At 40.2% G+C, this 26,174-nt stretch overlaps 1 protein-coding gene across 2 annotated transcripts in view; it reads left to right on the top strand.

Moving 5' to 3' along the window:
- Positions 1 to 26,174, top strand: part of uif (sushi, von Willebrand factor type A, EGF and pentraxin domain-containing protein uif) — a 106,337-nt gene that overhangs the window by 64,937 nt on the left and 15,226 nt on the right. For both annotated transcript variants that reach the window (XM_076520535.1, XM_076520534.1), the window contains exons 4-21: positions 6,407 to 6,488; positions 8,097 to 8,263; positions 10,492 to 10,632; positions 11,656 to 11,885; positions 13,310 to 13,663; positions 13,779 to 14,153; positions 14,225 to 14,393; positions 14,817 to 15,179; positions 16,581 to 16,763; positions 16,838 to 17,014; positions 17,092 to 17,294; positions 18,721 to 19,344; positions 19,426 to 19,549; positions 20,796 to 22,118; positions 22,749 to 23,201; positions 23,276 to 23,493; positions 23,560 to 23,812; positions 24,723 to 25,564. In XM_076520535.1, coding sequence (XP_076376650.1) covers positions 6,407 to 6,488; positions 8,097 to 8,263; positions 10,492 to 10,632; positions 11,656 to 11,885; positions 13,310 to 13,663; positions 13,779 to 14,153; positions 14,225 to 14,393; positions 14,817 to 15,179; positions 16,581 to 16,763; positions 16,838 to 17,014; positions 17,092 to 17,294; positions 18,721 to 19,344; positions 19,426 to 19,549; positions 20,796 to 22,118; positions 22,749 to 23,201; positions 23,276 to 23,493; positions 23,560 to 23,812; positions 24,723 to 25,564 — 6,281 coding nt within the window. The remainder of the gene's footprint in view (positions 1 to 6,406; positions 6,489 to 8,096; positions 8,264 to 10,491; positions 10,633 to 11,655; positions 11,886 to 13,309; positions 13,664 to 13,778; positions 14,154 to 14,224; positions 14,394 to 14,816; positions 15,180 to 16,580; positions 16,764 to 16,837; positions 17,015 to 17,091; positions 17,295 to 18,720; positions 19,345 to 19,425; positions 19,550 to 20,795; positions 22,119 to 22,748; positions 23,202 to 23,275; positions 23,494 to 23,559; positions 23,813 to 24,722; positions 25,565 to 26,174) is intronic.

The following is a 26,174-nucleotide window of genomic DNA, read 5'->3' as shown; positions in this document are numbered from 1 at the left end:
GACAGTGTCCCAAATCCAGGATTTCTTTGTAGGTCATATTTACATTTTTCTGTTATCTTTCCCTCCACAAGTACTCTAAGGAATTCCTACTCTAATTTCATTGCAGCAGCTGGAAAAAGGCGGAAGTCGGCATCAATAAAAGCCAAATCGTGGGTAAGATTTTCGTCCTTGAAAATCTCCTGTGTTGCTTTAACGCATACTGCGCGTCCTCTTTCTTCAAAGGTTTCGACAGCCTAAGAATAAATGAAGACTTGATTACCTCGTAAAGAGTTAATGGGGCAGTTAAGCTTAATTATGTAAATAAAACAAGATGAAAGCATGCGTGTGTCTTGCGTAGAACATTGCCACCACTAACCATATTACCCAAGCGTTTTGAATGTAGTTAAAACAAATGTGCACGAAATATGCAGAAATAAGAGACAGAGATATGTATATGGAAAAAATATGCATTATACAAAATATATGTAATGTGTGCAAAATATGCGAAAAATATGCGAAGAAATTATATTCTTGGAATCCTCCAATGATAAAATAAATTTACTATAATATATTTACTATAAACATATTACGGAACCAGTAAACAAAAGGACAAGATACTTTCATTTCTTTGTAGAAATAACTGTCCATGATTTTCTAATTCTGAGCCAGTGACGATATTGAAAGCCGTCGAACGCGTCAACGTCGGCACAGAATATTCTGTGTTCTCTGAACGAGAAAATGCTAATAAACGCGAGACGAACAGAGTGCGTGGTACCAATATGGCCGTTTGACCTTTAAAAAGAAAGGAAGGCCGTCGAAGTCTCTCTCGGTGAGGCCAACTGAAATTGCACCGAGGAGTCATTGAGTAATCACACATTAATTCACCTGATCATGCCTGCAATATGCTCGATGAAACACGAAACTGTTCAAATTATGCAAATATTCAATTATTAGATCGCTCGAAGTGTCAATAGCGACTCAATCCCAACTCACGCTAAAATTCTGTCCTCTTTTCTAATGAAAAACATTTTGTTTTTCTTGAATTTTGCTTATTTTTTAGTAAAAGAAATTGTATATTCTTTTATTGTCTTTATTTTTTCATAAGAAAGTATTCTTTTTATTCTTTTATTTTCTTAATTTTTTAAGAAGAAAGTCTTTTTATCCTCTCTTATTTTTTGTTTATTTTTTCAGAAAGAAGTTTTTTTATTCTTTTATCTTGTTTATTTTTTGAGAAGAAAGATTTTTTTATTCTTTTATTTCGTTAGTTCTTTAATAAAAAGATTTGTTATTCTATTATTGGTAACACCACAGTATCCGGCTCCACTATATTAACGATATTTTACTTCGGTCTAACAACATTCTTATATTATAAATGCTATATAAAGTTACAAAAATAATAGAGAAAATAGATATTTCTCCTGCAATAACTTTCTCATTCATCGATCTTGGAATCTGATACAGATTCCACACTTAGAAAACTTTGCACTACAAAACTTGGTTTAGATTGATGATTATAGTAGAGATTTGATAAAAGTAAGTAGAAATATTTTAATAAAGATCAAGAGAGATCTTTGTAGAAAATGATCTCTGTAAATTATATTTAGAAAAGTGAATTTCGAATTATACTGTACAGTCTCTCGTTATTAGACTACGGTTCTTATGCAAATTAAAAATTGTCTACCTTGATTGTATAAAACAAGAATTAAATTAAACTGTATTCTTCCTTTGAACAGTTTTAATAAAGTGGAAATAATCCAACAATATTCGTAAATTCTTCTTATGTCTTCACTACTCAATATTCTTTTTACCATAGTTTTACTATAAATGCATAAAATCCGCTCTCTACTCATTTATTATTAAATCCATCTGGAAGATGATATATACAAATAGTATTTAGAAAATTATATTTCAAATAACGATTATTATTAAATCTCATTATTATCAATGAGGGATAAATAGTAATTGATAATTATTAATGACTCATTAATATTAAATCTTTCTATAAAATAATATGTATAAATTACATTTAGAAAAATCCATTTCGAATGATGATTATTATTAAATCTAATTATTATCGATGACGTATAAATAGTCATTAATGATTATTAATGACTAATTATTATTAAATCTTTCTGAGAAAAAGATGCTTATAAATAATATTTAAAGAAATCTATTTCGAATGACGATATGTACAGTCTTCCCGGTAGCCCATAACCAAAACTTCTGTCACGAACTGACCTATTATAATATTTTTAATGTACAGAGTTATCGCGCCAATATTCCATTGTTGTATTCACTGGGTCATCCGGAAATAATGTGTCCATGAATGTCTACGAAGATGAATGACTCACGACAACCTACTGAGCGCATAAATAGCAAGATAGTCGAGCTTCCGCAAAAAGAATCACGGTTATCCGCGGCACTTTTGATTTCCGAGGCGTCATCCTCGCGAGGAGTCATGGAACAAGTAGGATAGTCTGCGATCTCTCATGACACCAATCGATTTCTCGGTAGCCAGACTGAGATACCTGTTTCCTAGACATCCGTGTGTCACTTCGATGCTGTTCGCGTCCCCATTTTTTCACATAATCTCACGAATTCACGAAAACATCTCTCAAATACATCTCTCAATCTCAAATATCCTAATCATCTATAACTATCTAGTTGCATCTCTCTCTCTCTCTCTCTCTCTCTCTCGAGAGAGAGAGAGAGAGAAAGCCTATTGTAAAAATCAATAACTGAACTCTTCAACCTAAAATCGATGAACTCAATGAACTCGAGCTAATGGATTAGTTTTTTGGACTCCTTCAGTCTTCAAGTGGCGATCACTGTTTTCATATTACTAGTGATAACGTGACGTAAAAATTGATCCGTATCAATAGTGGTGACTTGTCGATAGACAGGCTCCATATCAGTAGTGGTAACATTATCGATACAGAGTTAATTTTACGTCAGTAAAAGTAATTGACGCGGCTTTGATTTGACGTCAAATTAATATTAATAGTTGTTGCGGCTTTGATTTGGCGTCAAGTGGACATTAATAATTGATACTGAATCAATTTGACGTGAAGTCAACATTAATAATTGATACTGAGTCAATTTGACGTGAAGTCAACATTAATAATTGATACTGAGTCAATTTGATATCAAGTCAACGTTAATAATTGACGCGGCTTTTATTTGACGTCAAATCAACGTTAATAATTGACGCGGCTTTGATTTGACGTCAAGTCGACATTAATAATTGATACTGAATCAATTTGACGTCAACTCAACATTAATATTTAATACTGAGTCAATTTGACATCAAGTCAACATTAATAATTGACGCGGCTTTTATTTGACGTCAAGTCAACGTTAATAATCGACGCGGCTTTTATTTGACGTCAAATCAACATTAATAGTTGATGCGGCTTTTATTTGACATCAAGTCAACATTAATCATTGATACTGAGTCAATTTGACGTGATGTCAACATTAATAATTGATACGGAGTCAATTTAAACTAAATATATAATAAAATATATAATAATATAGTAAACTAAATATAATAAAATATAATAATAAAACAAGCTATAAATATAATTTTGCTAATATAATGAATACTCTAGAGTAACAAATATATTCTGAAACTTGAAAAAAAATATATAGTATCAAATTGACGCGAGGAAGGGATGAGGGTCGAATATGACTGAACACAAGCTACCAAGTCAATTGTTTGCGTTCTCTCATCATCAATTTGATCCAACAAACTTAAGCTTCCAGTTTTATTGGGCAAACTCTAGTCTTCAATTTCATCGGATGAACTCTAGCTTTCAGTCTGATCGAATGTACATCGACATCTAGCTTTCGGTGTGAATTGCAAGCGACACCAAAAATTCAGCCGGTTGAAAAGCGAATCAACACTTTCGTTCCAAGCGTCGGTTGTCGGGCACGCTATTCTCGCGTAAGGTCGCAGAAAGTTCTCGGCTTGGAATGCAAAAATTCTATTTGCACCGGGAACCTGTCCGCGACTTCTCAATTCGAACGGTCAACACAGCGAGCACGCGAGGACGTTTCACTCGGGGCGACGGATTCTCTTTTACAATGTTACCCGTTTACCCACCGACCTACCTTTGACTCGCATACGGTGCGTCGCACTAAAAACGATCGAGGTCGTTCTGTCCGTCACTGTCTGTACAGGTCACCGGTTAACCGCGTTTCCTGCCACCTCGAAGGCTCCGTCCGTTGCGAATTGATCTGCGGCGCCGCGTAACTGGTTCCCCATGGGGAAACCATAGTCTTTCGAGAAGCAACCCTAGACGCCCTTTGTCCGTTCCGATTTGAGTAATGTAGGGTAAGCGTGCCAATTACTGTGCCCCCAACCCTCTGGTTACTGTGACCACGCAATAATTTTATTATTGAAAAAATTATATATTATTAATATAATATATTCTTATATTATTGATATAATATATTCTTATATTATTAAGATTATATATATCTTATATTATTAAGATCTTATATTCTTATATTATTAATTATATTCTTATCTTATATTATTATTATTCTTATATTCAAAAATTACTTGTATTTAAATCAATTAAATCTATTGAATCTTTTAAATAGATCCTGATCCGTAATTTTTATAGCTGCTTCAAAATTTCTTAATACCTATAAAATGCGGAAATAAACTTTTTAAATTTCTGATAATGATTTGATATGTTTTCGCTTTGAACTTGTTAAAAGTCTCAAGAAACACGTTGCAAATAAAGATGAAGAAAGTAAAAGATCTTTGCTTCCGGAAAGAGTAAAAAATGAAATTATTCTATACATAGTATTCGTCTAAATTACGGAAAAGCAATAATATTATATAATTAATTTGTTAGATATATATTTTTGTTATTTAAAGTAAAGTAAAGTCTTGAAACATATATAATCAATTATGCTAAATCATTTAATACGGAATATTTCATGTTTCGTTATTTTTGTTGTAGGATTTTATTTACCTAGAACTGATCACAGTAATTGAAGCACAGTAATTAGATCGGTGTACGGAAATCGAGAAGCAGTAATTAGAAAAGGCTGTTAGCACGCAGTAATGAACTTCTCATGTTTTCAAGGGCGCCGTAATTCGCTCGAAAACTGTTTCGTGTATTTTGTTAAATATTTTGCCTTATTTACATTATTAATTATATATTATTATTATGAAAAAATTCGTACTCATATAAAATACGTTTGTTATGTTTCAAGATGTGCGATATACATAGGCAAAAAAAGCTATTTAATTTGTCGGAAACTCCGAACGTTGCTCTAATTGGCACAGTAATTGATACACTTATCCTATACGATCGCGAAGAAGCCACGAACGGCTAAAATAATTGAAATAGGACGCTGGCTCCATTCGCCCTTCGTGGGAAACCACTTTTACAAATACGAATAATTAATTATTTTTTGGAAAATTGGATGGACAAAATTTAATGAAATGATGCAGCGAATGTCAGCAGATTCACGAAAACTTAGTGCGAAAGAAAATATTGAGAAAAAGTCGTCCGAAAAATTTAACTTCAACAATGAAAATGACGTCGAACTACCAAATGTTTCAACTGATGAAAACGATGATTTTCTGCCAAAAAGAAATAATTGATTGTTTTAAATTACGAAAGCGACAATAGCGACACCGAATAAAATTTACTTTTGTTCTCCGAAATGTTAGAAATAGTTTTTTGTTAAGCTTCGTGAAATAAATATTGTCGATACGTACGAAATCAATCGATAACCAATCGATTAATCATGGAAGACGACGCACAGTGATTCGAAATGCTCAAAATGCGGAGAAAATGTGAACAAATCAATGAGAAAACGGTAATTGAGGCAAAAATTAGTATCCAGGGGTTTTCGAGGTCGTTGATTATTAGTGGCACCATAATTTGTGTCACCTTCACAGTCCATCGGGAAAAATATTTTCCATAAAAATTCCAAAAACACTACACATTCTTATGTATTTTTCCTGTGATTTTTACTTAGTTTAAGTTTAAACAAACTAAAGTAAACAGTTACATACTAATATTTACTCTTCGCAACCTTATGCTCCTGTAACGGTGAATTCAAGTGGCTATCCGAGGTTCACATAATTGTTTTCCACGTTTGCGATACCGCGGTCTTGCAGAGGGAAGTCTCCTCTTTAGATTGACGTGTCAAAAGTTGATCCACGATCTTTTGCCGGCGTCCTACGCTACTTAACAGCGAAAGCGTACTTTCGTCGGCTAGATGAAAATGTGTGCTTTCTGCATTTTCGAAAGAAAAATTTCATCGAAGAGAATAGTCAATTTCGTTTAATGGAAAGACCTGCCTCGTCGTTTCACTGACGTGCCACTCTATTTCATATGCTACACACACACTGTTAGCACACAATTGAAACTAAATGAGGCGATTCGTTGTTGAACAGGATGGGAACTGAGGGGCATACACTGCTACAAATTCTTCAACATCAGGCACTCTTGGGGAAAAGCGGCGGAGCTATGCAGAAGGTAAGTGGTCCAATCGTCTATAGTAATTAACAATAAAGTCCGCGCTGCAATGTCTCGCATCGCTTGACGTGTCTACAAATCGTCTCCGTTTTTACGCACGCTTTCTATCATCCTTCGATCGTAAACGTGAGAAGTATTCTGCACGGCGTGATTTCAACTTTGTTAGTAGCACAAGCCGGCTAATACGACAAATATTTTCCAGCGCCATTGGTAGCTCGAACTTTTACAACGTACAGCGATTCCCGCTGATACTGGACCTAACTTTCTTCAAACTTGACTAAATGGCTCGAATTTTTTTTAGATGATAGAAGTGTTGATCTAGTAGACAATGATTGTAGTGCTTTTATTTTGTCAATTTTGCCAACGTTTCGAATGACCAAAGAAAGTAAAGGACTCTCGTTTTCTAACTTTTTTATCTGAGCTTAGGATAAAAATTTTAAATGGTGCGATAGGTTTTAGAATTTAATAAAATGTTTTAGAAGGTGTCCCCGAATATTAATGGGAGTCATTGTAGCTCTTCACACATGCATATCTTTTTATTTTTTGATTCACTCTTTGAATGAATATTTTATGAAACTATTAAGCAATAAACTGCATGTGTTTCTGCATCGTGTTTAAAAATTGTAAAACCAATTTCCATTTTGTTAAATATCTTCTCGGTTTTCTCGTTAAAGGCAGTATTTTAAACTGAGAAGAAGAAACACAGATCAGGGGATCATGAAAAAGTCATGTGATTTTGCTACTTTTTTCACAAATGCGATCTTAGTTTACAAGATATTTGCAAAAATTGTTGATATTCTCGTAAAAGATCGACGTTCATTAATTTTTTCAAGCTCGGCCGATTGATTCCTTGTTTTAACGACAAAATAAATGGTTCTTTAAAACACTGGAAAAAATATACAAATTTATTTCAACGAATCATACAAAAAAAATAGAATTTCTTCTCATTTAAATTCTTTTATTACATTTATTATTATCATCTTTTATTATTATTTATTATATATTCTTTTATTATATATAAAATTCTTTTATTCTTTTACTTTATTCATTTTTTAATTATCCTTATATTTATCAAAGAAGACATTCAAAATTTGGTCATTCTTCTATTTTGTTCACTGTTTAATCGACTTCCTATTTATCGAATAACACATATATTTATCTTTTTCATTCAAAAATAAACAAAATAAAGGAATCAAAAAATGTAATACATTCTCCACGATAAATACGAAGTTAATTGCGCCAGAAAGCAGATCAAAGGCACGGTAATTGGTGCCCCGGGTAATAATCGCCTTCGCTACCCCATGTCGTAAAATATGGTATTTTAAATTGCAGAAATATAAATATGAAACACAATTTGTTAATATCGCGAGCAAAGCATAATTTGATGAAGTATTGTCCCAGAATCTTTTTCAGAACTATTTTGATCGGATGTAGAGAAACGTTGGAAGCGTTCGGAAGCGAATCCGAGCGAATATTTTACTGTTCTTCCACGTGTTCCGCGGGGAACGAGGCAAACGATAAGAAACAGGCGCCGCGATGGACTTTTGCAGTCGCGTTATTACACGCTAGAACGGAGCGAGAGATCGACGAATTGATGTACGATTGCAGGTACGGCAGCGAACTGATGGTGGTGGAGTCGTACAGCGAGAACAACATGTCCGCGAGCATGATCGGCCGGCATTTGGATCGTTACTGGCTGGGACTGGCCTCAGCCGACGATTTACGGACCAACACGCTCGAATCGGCGGCAGGAATGCTCGTCTCCCAATACGCCGGTTTGTAAAATCATGTTTCCGCTCGGCTCTCCGCACGGAGAGATTCACGATCGGTCTCTTGTGTTATTCATGCTCGATACCAGAACCCAACAGCACAAAAATTAGCCGCTGTTCAACTTTAAATTTTTCACGGAGATCCATTCGTTCTTTCTCGAAATTCATGCGCATTCGTCTGAGACAGCAAAATTGTAGGAAACCTAGTTTTTGCATGCTGAATTAACGAATCGAGAGGATGGTCATTAAATATTGAATAATTATATATATAAATATTTATATATATAACATGCTATAAATTTATTTATTTATTTATGTGTATTAATAATAATTACTATATATATAGTAATACTATACATTATATTAATTATTAATCATTAATGATATTAATAATAATAACTAATATTAATATATATAAATAATATATAATAATAATAATAAATATTAATATATATAACATATAATTAATATTTATTGTTATTATTGTTATTATTATAATATATATTTTATTTATATATATAATTAATATTAGTTATTATCATTATTAATATATATTATTATTTTAATATATTAATATTAATATTATTAATTATTAATAATTAATATAAAGTATAGTATTATTATATTGATTATTATATATATAATTTATTGCAAGTTATATATCTTTAGATTTCATATTAAATATATTCAATTTCGTGTGAGATCATTGTACAGATTCAGTACGAACTGGGCTCTACATTTAGTAATAACATTGGGCAATGTACCGGGTGTCCGATTTTAATCTACCAATTAAAAAATAACTCGTTAATTACACACTGCATAAAAAATATTTCTCACAGAAATTAAATGGATTCGAGGCGGCTACAAGATGACATAATTCAATTTTCTGTAAATGGACGCGTTCTTTTCTTTTCGTTTTCACACATGTTGCAGTATTCGAAAAACTAAGCGTACGCTTAGTTTTATTGAGAACTGCAACATGCGCGAAAACGAAACAAATATTGATTGGTTACCAGCGTTCTTTGTTAGAATATCGTGTAGAGTTTTATGGGTTCGGGGATGCTATATCAGTCTAATTAGCAATTAGAAACTGTTTGGACGGTGGATTAATGGACACCTTTTTCTATGATAAAACTCGTCCGTGCACGTGTGCGCGCCGGCCGGTTTTCATCGGGGTCACGGAAACGCGGAACTGCAACGGTGTATACGGCACGAAGACATACTTTTCCCACAACAATGCGCAGATACCGTCGCTTTTACGTCTGCGCCGGCACGAGTTGCAATTTACTCGTCTGGCGGTGCACACGTGCATTCGAATTACTTCCTTCACGTCTTTGACGGGCTCGGGACCATTCTGTTACTTCCGATCCTATTAAATCATCGATATTAGTGGAGGACTCGTTCTTTTCCCACGCTTCGCGCTCGCATGACTTGAATTTCAGAAAACTTAACGATCGCATCTTTGCGCTCAATTCACTGTGTACCAGCAATTAAGGGGAACATTCAAAAATTAACCACCAGTCATTGGAGCCATCAACTCCTCTTCCGAAATTTTTTTTTTTTTTTTTGTCCATCTTTTTACACAATCAGAGCGTCAGTTAGGGAGACATTACTGTACCTGATAGGCGTGAATGTCACTGTGTTCTGTGAACTCGAAATGAAATTCCGTTCTCTTGCCACCGACATTTAATTATTCCAGTAAATGTAGGCACACGCGATAAGTTCGATTTTTACGATCGAAAAACGTTCTAATCATTACAATTGTAACAACAACGGTGCGGCAAGGGATTAAACAATTTGCCGAATTAATTTTGTGATGATCATAGTCAAAAGTCGAGAAGTGATTACATAGAAATCGCAGAACATACGGAATAAATTTTATTAAAAATTATCAAACGACGCCATTCAACCGATTTCGTACAAATAAAATTAAATAAAAATGATTAAAAGGTGTCTTTCGAGACATCTTCGGTAAAAAAAAATAGCATTGAAAGGCTAAGCTCGCGCGAGTCCATTAATTTTTGCTTCTCCATGTTCAGAACACCAGCACAAAAAGAAAGAAAAGAAAAAGTGTAATAACTTTACCGTAATTGTCGCACGGTAGACCCGAAATTGTGACAGTTACGGAGCGAGTACCGTAATCGCGAATTAAACCGTTCTAATGCAGAAGCGAGTTGGGTTCGTGGTTGAGGGTTCAGCGAATCCGGGCAGCTCGTAACAGTTTCGGTATTCAGGTTTCTGGGCGTCGAGGCAACCGAATCCGCAATCAGGTGAATGCGTGGACGTCGCGCTGACGGACGACCGGCAGACGTGGGAGCTAACCACGTGTGAATCATTGCTTCCGTTCATGTGCCGCGCCAACGCCTGTCCCGCAGGTAAATCGTCTCTCGTCTCGTGGCGCAAGTTTAACCCTTTGCAGTCGAAGCTATACATTTTAATTCGAAATCCAAAACATGTTTTACAATCTACAGTATTTCCATTTTATATGATTTAGTACGATTTATTCGCAATCGAATACATGATAAATTATATATTTGGTCTACCGGAAAGTTCTGTCCGATAGTGTCACTTCAAGTTTCAATCCATATGCACACGTTGATTTGAGACATATATGACTATCTCTCTTTATCATTGCATTTACACACACGTACTCTCCTGAATAAACTGAAACAAAGATGTCTCATGTCATTATTAAGCGAGACGCGATCGTGAAAACATGGCTACCGATGATAATGCCAGACCACATGCTGCTTCGGCGACTCGTCAGAAAATCGCAGAGCTAGGCTGGGAAATTCTGTCGCATCCGCCATACTCCCCAGACCTAGCACCCTCCGATTATCACTTGTTTCTCTCTTTGCAAAACTTTTTACAGGAAAAAAAATTCAAAACTGAAGCTGACGTCAACCAAGCACTAGTTGAGTTTTCCGCCTCTAAAAATAAATCATTTTTTAAAAATGGCATTTACAAGTTGCCATCACGCTGGCAAGAAGTCATAAGTAACGATGGAAAGTATATTCTTCAATAAATATTATTAAATGTGTGAAAATTGTGTTATATTTCAATTCGAAAACGGACAGAACTTTCCGGTAGACCTAATACTATCGTATATAATATTATATTCTCTTTTTAATTTCATATGATTTTTATTATATAATTTAATTTATTTAATTTTTTAATTTCATATTATTACTACGAAATTGAGCTTACTGGCAAGTACAATATTTGCAATTTTAACAATGTTTGAAAAATATAAACGAATCTGATACTCTAACAATTATTTAGAGAAACAGTATAGCAATTTTTAGTGGCGCCTCGGAATCGCCGTTCGAGCGAAAAGGGTTAATCACCGACACACCCCGTACTCGTCCCGTAATCCCACGATTTTCGATCTTCGACAGGATCGTTCCACTGTTCGAACCGTAAATGCGTGAACGCCGCGTTCAAATGCGACAAGCAGGACGACTGCGGCGACTTCTCCGACGAGATCGACTGTCCCGCTAACTGCCAGTTCTACATGGCGAGCAGCGGCGACGTTGTCGAGAGTCCTAATTATCCGCACAAGTATGCACCCCTGAGCAACTGCAAGTGGACCTTGGAGGGGCCCCAAGGACACAACATCCTTTTACAGGTACGAGGAGAAGTGTCTTGTCTTGACGACGTCTTATTCTTTCCACCGGCCACGACAATGCACGATCAGAAGGGCCGGAATTCATCGATCTTGGAGTTTCGACAAATTTGTTGAAATTTGTCGAAAAAGCTGCGTAGCTGTTCGTTAATTTAAGCCATCCGAATTTAAACAATCGCTACGGGAATGTATTTTACCATTGATCCGAAGCGAGCCCTCAAAATCGAATTTCTTTGCCACGTGTACCGATTCCGATTTCTTGAATTTTCGGCACGATGTCAACTTTTCTACGATGTTAAAGCGATCTTACATCGAAGTGCACTCCTCAGTCTTGAATTTAAGCTGTCTAAAGTGACGAAAATCCTGCGAGAATTCATTGTAACGTGGTCTAAATCGCAACTTTATAGTAAAATCGTTACATTTTTTCGAGTTTGCACTTTTTCCGTAATTTTTTTGAAAATTCAATCCGCTGGGTTGTATACACATGAATCCAGCGGCGTGATGCTGAAAAAATGAACAATTACAGCAATGTCAAGAGACTTTATTAGTAATATTATAGAACAATTTTGTTGTACCGTTTAAATGTTTGATAAAATCTCTCTAAAGTGTTGAAGAAGTTCAACTTACAGAAAAATTCTTGACAATCGCTGATATTTCAGCGTTGTAAACCAGGTTCCCCCCTTAAAATGACCTTGAGAAAAAAATGTTGTCCTACCTTCGTATCCGTGAAATCATGTAAATTTTCACGTACACATCTTTTTTCTAATATCAGCCACAACAGAGATATCACGTATGCTAAAGATAAAATGAACACCCTATATATCTTCTCATATCTTGTTATATTTTATTTTTTACCTTACACTACGCAACAAAGAAATTGTCCATCAACAAAAAAAGAGTATCCTCATTATTATCGTTATAATTCAGTCATATGCAAAATAATAAATTCTGAAAACGGATGAACTTTAACGGGTTCGTTTGAATCGATTTCACAATGAATTGCCGCAGCAATTTTCTCACTTTAGACAGCTTAAATTCAAGACTGAAGACTGCACTTTGAGATAGGATCACTCTAGCTTCGAAGAAAATTGGAAATCGTGTGAAAAATTCAAAGAAATCCGATTCGGTAACTCGTGGCAAAGAAATTGCTTTCTGAGAGCTCACTTCGGATCGATCTTAAAATTTATTCCCGTGATAATTGCACAAATTTAGATAGCTTAAATTAAATCTCGAAGGGTCAACTTTTTAAGATAGACTAACATCGGTAGCAGTGAAATCCCGCTGGTATTGGCAAAACGATTTAATACCGCGGATTCACTTCGGTTCCATTCTATTAGGACGCGTTCCCGCCGTAATTTTCGAACGTTCGAGCTCCGGTAACCAAAGCTCGAGCACGTGTCCCGCATCTGATAAGATTGTTTGCCCAGTTCCAAGAATTCGAGACGGAGAAGAGCTTCGACATAGTGCAGATCCTGGTCGGCGGCCGTACGGAGGAGAAGTCCGTGAACCTGGCGACGCTGTCCGGCAAGCAGGAGCTGAGCAACAAGCTGTTCGTATCAGCCTCGAACTTTATGATCATTAAATTCAGCACGGACTCTTCCGTGGAGAGGAAAGGTTTCCGTGCTTCTTGGAAGACCGAACCGCAGACCTGCGGCGGTATTCTGCGAGCGACGCCTCAAGGACAAGTGCTCACTTCGCCGGGATATCCGCAGAATTATCCGGGAGGCTTGGAATGTCTCTACATCCTGCAAGCGCAGCCTGGCCGTATCATGTCTTTGGAGGTAGGTACCAACCTGTGTGTGTGTGTGTGTGTGTATGTGTGTGCACGCGGAACAGGAATATCGAATCGATCCTTCGAAGCGACCGCTCGCTTATTTTATCCGTGTTTCTCCCCAGATCGAGGACTTGGATCTCGAAATGAACCGTGATTACATTCTCATCCGAGACGGTGACTCGCCGATGAGCAGACCAATCGCCCGGCTGACAGGAAAATCGGAGGATAATCCGACGGTGATCATGTCGACCGGCAGCAGCCTCTACCTGTACCTGAAAACGAGCCTCGGCGACTCGAGGCGCGGATTCAGCATCCGATACACCCAGGGATGCAAAGCGACGATCATCGCGAGGAACGGGACCGTTCAGTCGCCGTCATTCGGGCTGAATGACTACCCTAACAATCAGGAATGCTTGTACAGAGTGAAGAACCCGCAAGGAGGGCCGCTGTCCTTGAAATTCGTCAGCTTCAACGTTCACAAGACTGATTTTGTACAGGTAACTTTAGCCTTTCGTCCTTTCCGCTTCCGAATCTTTCGCCAAGGCTAATTTATATGTCCGATCCGAAGATCTACGATGGTCCAAACACTAACGGACTCAGGCTGCACCCTGGGAACGGATTCACGTCCAACACTCGACCGAAAATCACGCTCACTGCCGAGAGCGGAGAGATGCTGGTCCGGTTCACTTCGGACGCTCTGCACAGCAGCGCTGGCTGGCAAGCTGAGTTTTCAGCAGGTGAGATCAACTTGCCTGATCATATACATGGTGTACCAAAAATGTCTCGCAATCCGGAAATGGCGGGTTCCCCGGATCGTTCGAAGCAACTTCTTCCTTTACAAAAATGTTCTCCGAGGCACCGTTAACGAGTTATTAACGAAAAACAGTGGCTAATAAGAATCGAGTACGGCTGACGCGAGGCGGCCCAGCCAACCAGCGCGCGAAGCCTAGTTCCGCTCATCGGCTCGGTCGCCTCGCGCCAGCCGAGCTCGCCTCTCATTGGTCGCTGTTTTTCGTTAATAACTCGTTAACGGTGCCTCGAAGAACATTTTTGTAAAGGAAAAAGTTGCTTCAAATGGCCCGAGGAACCCGCCACTTTCGGATTGCGAGACATTTTTTGGACACCCTGTAGAACGAAGGCTAACGGCTCGATATTTTCAGACTGTCCGTACCTTCAATCGGGCGAAGGAGCTCTGGCCTCCAGCAGGGACACCGCGTTCGGCACACCTGTCACGTTCTCGTGTCCCTTGGGCCAGGAGTTCGCAACCGGCAAGCCCAAGATCACCACAGAGTGCCTCCCAAGCGGGAACTGGTCCGTCACTTACATCCCCAACTGCCAGGAGGTCTACTGCGGCCCAGTCCCACAAATTGACAACGGCTTCTCCATCGGGTCGTCCAACGTCACTTACAAAGGCTTGGCTACCTACCAGTGCTACGCCGGCTTCGCGTTCCCATCCGGTCGACCGACCGAGAAGATCTCGTGCATGGCCGATGGCAGATGGGAGAAGAAGCCTTCTTGTTTGGGTAAGTTGTCAGTAGGACAACGTGGCAAGGATTCGAACCAGAGTTCGTTATTCGGATTGTTTCGAATGAATATTGATGGCGCGGTGTAAGGTTGTTGTGAATATGTTTAATGTAAGGCGAGGAAACTACAGATGAATGTAAATGTAGATGAATACAACAGCGCACGAATACTGTTTGTAATTAAGACTGCAGAACGAGCAGTAGCGCACGAAAATGGTACATGGCATGCCACAATGGGGCTACGGCCCATAAGTTAAGTGAGATGGGCACACAACAGTAGTGTCGCTCCACGGTGGGCCTTACCTCTACTTGAGGCGCGAATTATAGTCTACTTCTGAAATTTATCTAAGATAATTATCTGAATGAATTTGTTTTAGTCGAATATTCTATTCGAATAATTCATTATTTTATCGATTTATGTGAATAATTCTTTATTTGAATGATTCTTTGTTTGAATGATTCAGGATTCGAATGATTCTTTATTCGAATGATTCAGGATTCGGATGATTCTTTATTCGAATGATTCTTTATTCGAATGATTCAGTATTCGAATGATTCTTTATTCGAATGATTCTTTATTCAAATAATTCTCTCCGAAAAATTCGAAAAAATAATGTGGAAAAAATGAATCGATAAAATATGGAAATACACTTTATGTTCTACCATTTTTATTCAAATCAATAGTCACTGGTTACATTTCTAATTTCTCTGATTGTCAGTAATTTACTACGTTGAATATACAGGCTGTTCCGCATTTTTCCGTACATATTTCGGGAGTGTGTTTTACAAGTAAAAATAAGACTAAAATGTAATATAATAAAAAGTCCATAAATGTTTTGTTAAGAACTTGTGACAAAAATACAAAACGTGATTTATAAACGCTGTTAAATATACTTATAGTCCTCGCGCGACAAGAAGGCACATTTGCGTTCACATTCCCCCTCTTACCAGCTGCCCCACTACTGTAACTATCGGTCGCTATCGACCGGCGTCGATCTTCGTCACCGCTTTCGACCCCAATAGCGACCAATAGCTGCTTCACATTTCTTATTCTTGACGCAATCTCTTAACAAAGCATTTTTTATGGACATTCTATTAAATAATATTTTAGTCTTATTTTTACTTGTGGAACACACTCCCGATGTATGTACGGAAAAATACGGGACTCCTTGTATATAAATAAATATAAAAAATAAGAAAAACTATAAAAAACAAAATAATGTTAATAAATAAATTAACACAATAAATTTGCAATAAATTAATTAACCTTATTAATATTATAATTTTTAAATAACTAAATAACTTTCTAACTACTGACAACTAAATTCAATGAAATAAAACATACTATATTCCGATGATGAAAATAAAAATCATATCAATGTTATTGCTACTTCTTCGCAGCCTCGCAGTGCTCGCCACTTCCCGAAGCCCCCCATTCGAATATCACGATCCTGAACGGTGGAGGTCGCAGTTACGGAACCATAGTTAGGTTCGAGTGCGAGCCAGGGTACGTCAGAAGCGGACACCCTGTTATCCTCTGTATGAGCAACGGTACCTGGTCCGACGAGGTGCCAACGTGTTCCAGTAAGTATTTAGACTCCGCTCGCATCAGATTGCAAAACCTGTCGCCCAACGATAATCAACAATGCTTCGTGTAGGAGCAAAGTGTCCATTGCTGCCCACGATCAAGAACGGTTTCGTGGTGGACATGTCCAGGGACTACTTTTATGGCGACGAAGCGAGGGTGCAATGCAACAGAGGCTACAAACTATCCGGCTCGAACATCATACAGTGTGGACCGAATCAGCACTTCGATAACGTTCCTACTTGCGAAGGTGGGTTTGAATGCTCTGCGATTTTATTAGTTAGGTGTTAGCCAGTTGCTGCTTCATCGACATTCATTGCTTCGCAGATATCAACGAGTGTGCGTCGAGCCAATGCGATCTGGCCTCCACCGAATGCATAAACAATCCCGGAGCGTTCACCTGCAAGTGCAAGACTGGCTTCGCTCCTACCATGGAGTGCAGGCCAATCGGGGACCTTGGGCTCATCAACGGGGGCATTCCTGATGAGTCGATCACCGTTTCGAGCTCCGAAAATGGATACATGAAGACGGTGAGGACAGACTCTTCTATTTTCCGATTGGTCTTTTATTTTGTTTCAACATAAATAAAGAAAGTAAAAGACTAGAGTTTTTATTTCTTGTTGTCATGTTCTGAGAATATTATTACCATGTAATAGTCACTGTACAGTAAACTAGTTCTTCTAACATGTAAAAAGAATCAAGTCATTTAGTATAGCTTTATAATTCATGGACAGATAAAAAAGTTGGTAAACGTGATTTTTTTTATTTTGTTTTGATTCCATTGTCTAGTAAACTATTCCTTCTAACATGTAAAAAGATCAAGTTACTTAGTCCAGTTCTAAAATATATAGTCAGATCAAAAAGTTCGGAAGCGTGATTTCTTTCATTTTTTTCACTCTATTGTCTAGTAAATTAGTCCTTGTAATATGTAAAAAGAATCAAGTCACTTAGTCCAGTTTTAAAATATATATAGTCAGATCAAAAAATTGGGAAACGTGATTTCTTTCATTTTTTTTTCACTCTATTGTCTAGTAAATTAGTCCTTGTAATATGTAAAAAGAATCAAGTCACTTAGTCCAGTTTTAAAATATATATAGTCAGATCAAAAAATTGGGAAACGTGATTTCTTTCATCTTTTTTCACTCCATTGTCTAGTAAACTAGTTCCTCTAACATGTAAGAAAAATCAAGTCATTTAGTATAGCATTAAAATATATAGTCAGATCAAAAAGTTGGGAAACGTGATTTCTTTTATTTTTTTTTCATTCCATTGTCTAGTAGATTTGTCCTTGTAACATGTAAAAAGAATCAAGTCACTTAGTCCAGTTTTAAAATATATAGTCAGATCAAAAAATTGGGAAACGTGATTTCTTTCATCTTTTCTCATTCCATTGTCTAGTAAACTAGTTCTTCAAACATGTTAAAAATCTTCAACTCGTTTGGTACAATTTTGAGAAAGTTAGTCTTTCAAGGTGTCCAGATACAGTAGTGTGCGTAACTTTTACATTATTACTGATACCTAAACGAGAACTTAACAAAATATCATATTCGTATATTTCTATATTCCATTATTTCTAATATAGAAATATACAAGTATGGTATTTTGTTAAGTCTTTTCTCAAATATACTTGGTGTCTCAGCTAAAAGTGACCACCTGTAGTCTTGTGAATAATTATAAACTCGAAGTAACATCTTACATTTTTTTACAATTTTACTAATACTCAAACAAAAACAAAAGAACGCGATTATATTTGTATATTTCTATTTTCTATTATTTCTAATATGAAAATATACAGATATCCTGTATCATTAACTTTTCGTTTAAACGTCGGTAGAAAAATGTAAAAGTTACATTTAGTCTACAATTATTCTCACCACTGTATACCTCCGCAATTGTATCTCTGTCGTCTCCCAAATGATCCAAATAAACACACGTTCGCGATTTCTGACATTTCAGGGTATCCGTCTGAACAACGGCGACGGCTGGTGCGGCAACAACATCGAGCCGGGGACCAACTGGGTGATGATCGACATGAAGGCTCCCACTATCATCCGCGGGTTCCGAACCCAGGTCGTTGCCAGAGTAGACGGCAACATAGCGTACACGTCGGCAGTTCGCATACAATACACCGACGACCTGACGGACGCCTTCAAGGACTACACGAACCCTGACGGCACCCCGGTCGAGTTCAGAATCCTGGAGCCAACCCTGTCCGTTCTGAACCTGCCGGTGCCGATCGAGGCACGGTACATAAGGTTCAGGATACAGGACTACATCGGCGCGCCCTGCATGAAGCTGGAAATCATGGGATGCACTCGTCTGGAGTGCACGGACGTGAACGAATGCGCCATCAACAACGGCGGCTGCCATCAGAAGTGCATCAACAATCCTGGCAGCTACGCTTGCATGTGCAACACGGGCTACGAGTTGTACAAGGGCAACGGCACGGCTGGATTCTACATCGAGAAGTATGAAACTGGGGACAGGGATGGCGACTTGTACCAGAAGAATAAGACGTGCGTGCCTGTCATGTGTCCTGCCCTGTCCGCGCCGGAGAATGGAAAGACCTTGTCGACCAAGGTGAATAGCTGGTGTAATTTTCTAATTTTTGTTGTTCAAATTGTGAGTGGATTGTTATCTTCGCCCCGATGTCTTTTGTAGCAACAACATCACTTCGGCGATTTAGTCAAGTTCCAGTGCAACTTCGGCTACGTGTTGTCCGGATCATCGGCCGTCATTTGTACGTCCAGCGGCGTTTGGAACGGCACTACTCCGGAGTGTCAGTGTGAGTAATCTGACTTGACTCGCGATCGGTGCAGCCAGGAGAAGTCGCTACGCAAGGCGACGCATGCGCAGGAGTTCCGCACAGCGGCGTAGGGCGTCGCGATACGATGGCGACGCGACGCACAGTCTCTGCTCGATCGTATCCACGACAAAACTGTAACACAGTCTCCGCTAAACCGGCAAACTAAACATTACGAGAACAGACTTTCGTTTCCAATTGTTGTTATTAGGCGTGCAATATTTAAAGTGATATTGTGCGTGCGATAGTTTTTGATTGTAGAAAATGCCGCACGACAAAAAACTACATCCAACGGAGATCGACATAATTAACAATTTAAAGAAGGAAAACTGCTCGGTGCGAAAAATTGTCCATACATTAGGGAGAAGTCGTTGTATAATTCATAACTGTTTAAAAAGTAAAGAAAAATATGTTAAAAAGAACCCCGGTGGTCGTCCAATATCAACAACTGTGCGAGAAAGGCGACAAATTTTTAGACATGCTTCGAATTCTATTGGGTTGGCAACTAAGTAATTGCCGATTTCAGTTATAGTTGTCTCTCACTCCCATTTTTATGATATCCGTAAATGTTATATATTATAAAATTATTACTATTATTATTATGTTATTTTTTATTATCCGTGAATGTTAGCAACTGGACAAATCGAATGCAGCGGTCAAGGAAAAGCGACCAGAATTGGTCAATCGTAAAGGTGTCATTTTCCAGCAGGACAATGCTAGGCCGCACACGTCTTCGTCCACTCGGCAAAAATTGATGGACATTGGTTGGGAATTGATGTTACACCCGCCATATAGCCCTGATCTCGCGCCATCGGATTACCACTTATTTCGATCCCTGGACAACTCCCTTCGTGGTAAAACTTTTAACGATGATGACGCTGTAAAATCTCACTTAACTCAGTTTTCGGCCGAAAAGGATCAGACTTTCTACGAGCGTGGAATTTTCAAGTTGTCAGAGAGCTGGCAAAAGGTCATCGAACAAAATGGAAAATACATTACAGATGAAACTTCGTTCCAAATAAAAAAAAATTTTTTATTTCATTGAACAAATCGGCAATTACTTAGTTGCCAACCCAATAGATCAGGATTGTATTGTTCACCCGGTAGACATCCAAGTTGCTGTTTGGGACTCCCTGCGCACGCGTCGCCTCTTGCGTAGCGACTTTTGACTGCACTGTTCGTGATCCCAAGCTCCAACAAACTGCTAATAATCACTATTTCTCGGCAGATGCGAAGTGCGTGTCCTTGCCGGACGACAAGAACGAGGGTCTGTCGGTGGTCCGCAGCGACGAAGCGAGCGTCCTGGTGCCATTCAAGCAGAACGTCACCCTGAAGTGCGGCAGCAACGGTCGCTACCTTCGCAACACAGCTTCCTCCGGTTTCCGTCAGTGCGTCTACGACCCTAAACCAGGTCTCCCGGACTACTGGCTCTCGGGAGCTCAACCTGCCTGTCCCAGAGCCGACTGCGGGAAGCCGCTGCCCACTCCTGGCGCCGAATACGGTCAGTACTTGGACACGAAGTACCAGTCGTCCTTCTTCTTCGGCTGCCAAGACACGTTCAAGCTCGCTGGACAGACGAACCGGCACGACAACGTCGTCAGGTGCCAAGCGAACGGTATTTGGGACTTCGGCAACCTTCGGTGCGAGGGTCCAGTCTGCGAGGACCCTGGCAGGCCCAGCGACGGCTTCCAGGTAGCCAGGAGCTACGAGCAGGGATCGGAAGTCCAGTTCGGCTGCAGCAGACCCGGGTACATTCTCATCAATCCAAGACCAATCGTCTGCGTCCGCGAGCCGGAGTGCAAGGTCGTGAAGCCTTTGGGCTTGGCTTCCGGTCGCATCCCGGACTCCGCCATCAACGCGACCTCCGAGAAGCCGAACTACGAAGCGAAGAACGTCCGGCTGAACTCCGTGACCGGCTGGTGCGGCAAGCAAGAGGCCTTCACGTACGTCAGCGTCGATCTTGGCCAAGTGTTCCGCGTGAAGGCGATCCTGGTGAAGGGAGTGGTCACGAACGACATCGTCGGCAGGCCCACGGAGATCAGGTTCTTCTACAAGCAGGCCGAGAACGAGAACTACGTCGTCTACTTCCCCAACTTCAATCTGACGATGCGGGATCCCGGGAACTACGGCGAACTGGCGATGATCACCCTGCCTAAATATGTTCAAGCGCGGTTCGTCATCTTGGGCATCGTCAGCTATATGGACAACGCGTGTCTCAAGTTCGAGCTGATGGGCTGCGAGGAGCCTGTCGCGGAACCACTTCTCGGCTACGATTATGGCTTCTCTCCGTGCGTCGACAACGAGCCTCCGGTCTTCCAGAACTGTCCCCAGCAGCCGATCGTCGTCCAGAAGGGAGCCGATGGAGGACTTCTGCCTGTTAACTTCACCGAGCCCACTGCTATCGACAACAGCGGCAGCATTGCCCGTCTCGAGGTGAAACCTCACAGCTTTAGGACACCTCTGAGGGTGTTCGAGGATACTGTGGTGAAGTACGTGGCGTTCGACTACGACGGAAACGTCGCTATCTGCGAGATTAACATCACTGTTCCAGGTTAGTGTTCAAATGTAACGATGGCTTATAGGTCATCTGCTCATTTGAATAGCTGTCTTATAATACTGATCGCTTGAATAAGCTTCACTCATTCTTTCAAGTATATGTAAATTTTATGGGAGGGAGGACTTATGATTGTTTATGTACATTATTTTTATTACATTCTTGTCTTGACATTAAAAAGCGTTCGTATGAGGTAAAACTCGTTTAAAATGTGTGCAAAAACACTCTCATTTAAACCCTCGTTTATGACGTATGTTATATGAATATAGTAATGTCTTCCTAACTGACGCTCGGATTGCGCACAAAAATGGACAATTTGGGAAGAGAAGATACGAAGCTCGTTTTTATAATTGTTGACAATTCGTAACTATAGAAACAAACTGCAACGCTTGAATAGTCGTGTCTCCTCTTCCCAAATTGTCCATTTTCGTGGTCAATCTGAGCGTCAGTTAGGAAGACATTACTGTACTCGTTTAGCAATGCAGACAAATGTCAACAATTGCAGACAACTTGTCCCTATTACATGCACACCTCTTTCGATTTATCCATCCAAGCGTATTTCTACTGAAGACTATCTTAATTTAACAGCAGACTAAACATTCAGAGTCTAACGATGAATAATTGCAGACTTGACGCCACCCAAACTGAGCTGTCCCCAGAGCTACGTGATCGAGCTGATCGACAAGCAGGAAAGTTACACGGTGAATTTCAACGAAACTAGAAGACGAATCAACGCGACCGACGCTTCCGGGCCAGTGAAGATCACTTTCGTGCCGGAAAGAGCGATAATACCGATCGGCAGCTTCGAAAATGTGACCGTCTACGCGACTGACTCCAGCGGCAACAGAGCATCCTGTCATTTCCAAGTCTCCGTACAAGCTACTCCCTGCGTTGACTGGGAGCTGAAGCCTCCGGCTCATGGAGGATTGAAGTGTGTGCCCGGTGACAAGGGTCTGCAGTGCGTAGCGACCTGCAAGAACGGCTTCAGGTTCACCGACGGTGCTCCCACGAAGACGTTCACCTGTGACGTGAACAAGCACTGGTCCCCCGCTTCGGTTGTTCCCGATTGCGTCTCTGAGAGTGAGTTTCCCTTCGCGCTGAAACGCGACGAACGACCGAACAATTCATTCGCACGCGTCTCTTCGTTTCCACAGACACTCAGCAGGCTAACTATCACGTGGTGGCAGCGGTGACTTATCGCGCAAACGGCGCAGTCTCGAGATCTTGCCTCCCGCAGTACCAGGACCTCATGTCTCAGTACTACATGAACTTGAATAACATCCTGACGCAACGTTGCTCCGCTGTCAACGTAAACATGAACGTGTCTTTCGTGCGATCCGTCCCCTATTTGCTGGAAGAGAACGTGCTGAAGGTGAGCATATCGCAGAGCAGCGATACGAGCGTTTACAATAACGGTTTACTTTTTTTTTTATTACAGATGGACTTCATTCTCGTCATCGTCCCGGCCGTACGGCAGCCCCAGTTGTACGATCTTTGCGGATCTACGCTGAACCTGATCTTCGATCTCTCCGTTCCTTCGACCAGCGCTGTGATAGAGCCTCTGTTGAACGTCTCTGCCATTGGCAATCAGTGTCCACCTCTCAGGGCATTGAAGTCGTCTATTACCAGAGGGTTCACGTGCAGTATCGGCGAGGTTCTGAACATGGACACCAACGATGTTCCACGATGCTGTGAGTACAGTGGTCCTAACATCTGTAGACTGCTATCTTCTGAACCTAAATCTATTGAGCATTAACCCTTTCGGTACGAGCGCCGGATATATCCGGCATCCATCTGATAACCGATATGGACGAGTGCCGAATACATCTGGCATCCATGTGAGCCATATTTCTGTAGGCCCTTTACAGAATGTTTACAGGAAACATTTAAAGAAAAATGTAGAAACGAATTAAGCACAGTCATTACTTAACGCTTAAGAAAATCTTCGTACAAAAGTGGACTGACCCTGCGTCATGTGCGCATTTTCGGCGCGGCACCCCTACAGTGGGAGTGTCACGGCGGACAACGCGCACGTACCGAAAGGGTTAAGAGCAACCTTACAAGTACTGTCTTACAACAGTGGCAAGGTTGAAGCCATCGCTATCTTCGGAATTTCAATCGTCTGAATGGAAGAGTTAGAAATGGAAAACGATTTGCTGGTGTGAATTTATTATGTATTTGGCAATCGACGTTCGGCGGAATTTAACAGGTCAATGAATTTGGAGAACGACACTCATTCTTTCTCTCTTTTTTCTCATTGTGTACATTAGACATATAGTTTTCCATTAATGACTCGTAAACAAAGCCGCAGATTGCATTTTCGCTAAGGAGACAGTTACTTCAAATAGCTCCAAGAATCTCCTATCTCCGGATTGCGAGACATTTCCGGGACACCTACTATAACTAAATGATTTTCACTGAGATATCCAGAATAGTCAATGGTCTCATGTTTCACACTTTTCGCGTCCGTTTTTCTCAACACTACACTGCCGCATTCTCTCAAATCAGTAACCATCGAGTCACACATCTTTCTCTCCCACATACATACCCAGAGATTCCTTAAACCAGCTCAGTTGTACACTAATTAAAATTCACTTGCAGTGCACTGTCCCGCGGGCACCTTCGCCGGAGAGAAGCAGAAGCAATGTACATCCTGTCCAAAGGGTTTCTATCAAAACAGCGACCGCCAAGGCTCCTGCCTGCGCTGTCCATTCGGCACGTACACGAGGGAAGAGGGTTCGAAGAGCATAGACGACTGCATCCCAGTTTGTGGATACGGCACCTACTCGCCCACGGGTCTGGTGCCATGTCTCGAATGTCCCAGGAACAGCTTCACCGGCGAACCTCCGATCGGAGGCTACAAAGACTGCCAGACCTGTCCAGCAGGAACCTTCACCTACCAGCCGTCCGCGCCAGGTCGCGACCGATGCAGAGCGAAGTGCTCTCCCGGCATGTACTCGGACACTGGCCTAGCACCCTGCGCCCAATGTCCCAAGGACTTTTTCCAGCCGCAGCACGGGGCGACGACATGCGTCGAATGCCCAACGAACATGTACACCGATGCTCCAGGTGCGGTTGGTCGAGAGGAATGCAAGCCTGTGCAGTGCACCGACAGTGTCTGCCAGCACGGTGGTTTGTGCGTTCCCATGGGCCACGGTGTTCAGTGTCTTTGCCCTGCCGGCTTCTCTGGAAGGCGATGCGAGATCGACATCGACGAATGCGCTTCCCAGCCTTGCTACAACGGCGCGACCTGCATCGATTTGCCACAGGGATACAGGTGCCAGTGCGCCAATGGGTACTCCGGGGTGAACTGCCAGGAGGAGAAGTCGGACTGCAGCAATGAAACCTGCCCAGAGAGGGCCATGTGCAAGGATGAGCCTGGGTTCAATAATTACACGTGTCTCTGCAGGTCCGGGTACACCGGAGTCGACTGTGACATCACGGTAAGTTCAATCCTCTAAATTTGTACTAGGGTAAGTGTGCCAATTACTGTGCCCATTGCAGTGTGACGTCCGCAGTTCTCGACGAATTAAATAATCTTTGTTATCTATATCGCACTTCTTAAAACATTTTTCAATTGTATGTACAGTAATGACTCCCTTTTATTGACGTTCAAATTGTCCACAAAGATGGACAATTTGGGAAGAGGAGATGCGATTATTCGAGCCTTTCGGCTTGTTTTTATAGTTATAAATTGTCAACAATTATAAAAACGAACCGCAAGGCTCGGATAATCGTATCTCCTCTTCCTAAATTGTCCATTTTTGTGGACAATCTGAACGTCAGTAAGGAAGACATTACTGTATATTGTTATTTTTGTGTAAGTAGAGTAATGTCTCCCTAACTGATAAGCATTTATAGTTGTTGTTTTTAGAGAGACAAATTTTTATAGTTGTTGACAACCTTTTTTAAAATTTTTCTATTGCTTAGAATGACTAAAAAATAAAAAATATAAAAATAATGGAATAATCGAATCTCCTCTTCCCAAATTGTCCACTGCTGTGGACAATCTGTGTGAGCGTCAATTAGAGAGATATTATTATATTAGGTTAG

Source organism: Megalopta genalis, chromosome 3 (assembly GCF_051020955.1).
Source record: "Megalopta genalis isolate 19385.01 chromosome 3, iyMegGena1_principal, whole genome shotgun sequence".
NCBI lineage: Eukaryota > Metazoa > Arthropoda > Insecta > Hymenoptera > Halictidae > Megalopta > Megalopta genalis.
The sequence above is the reverse complement of the archived record's forward strand: the minus strand, read 5'-3'. Positions and strand labels throughout refer to the sequence as shown.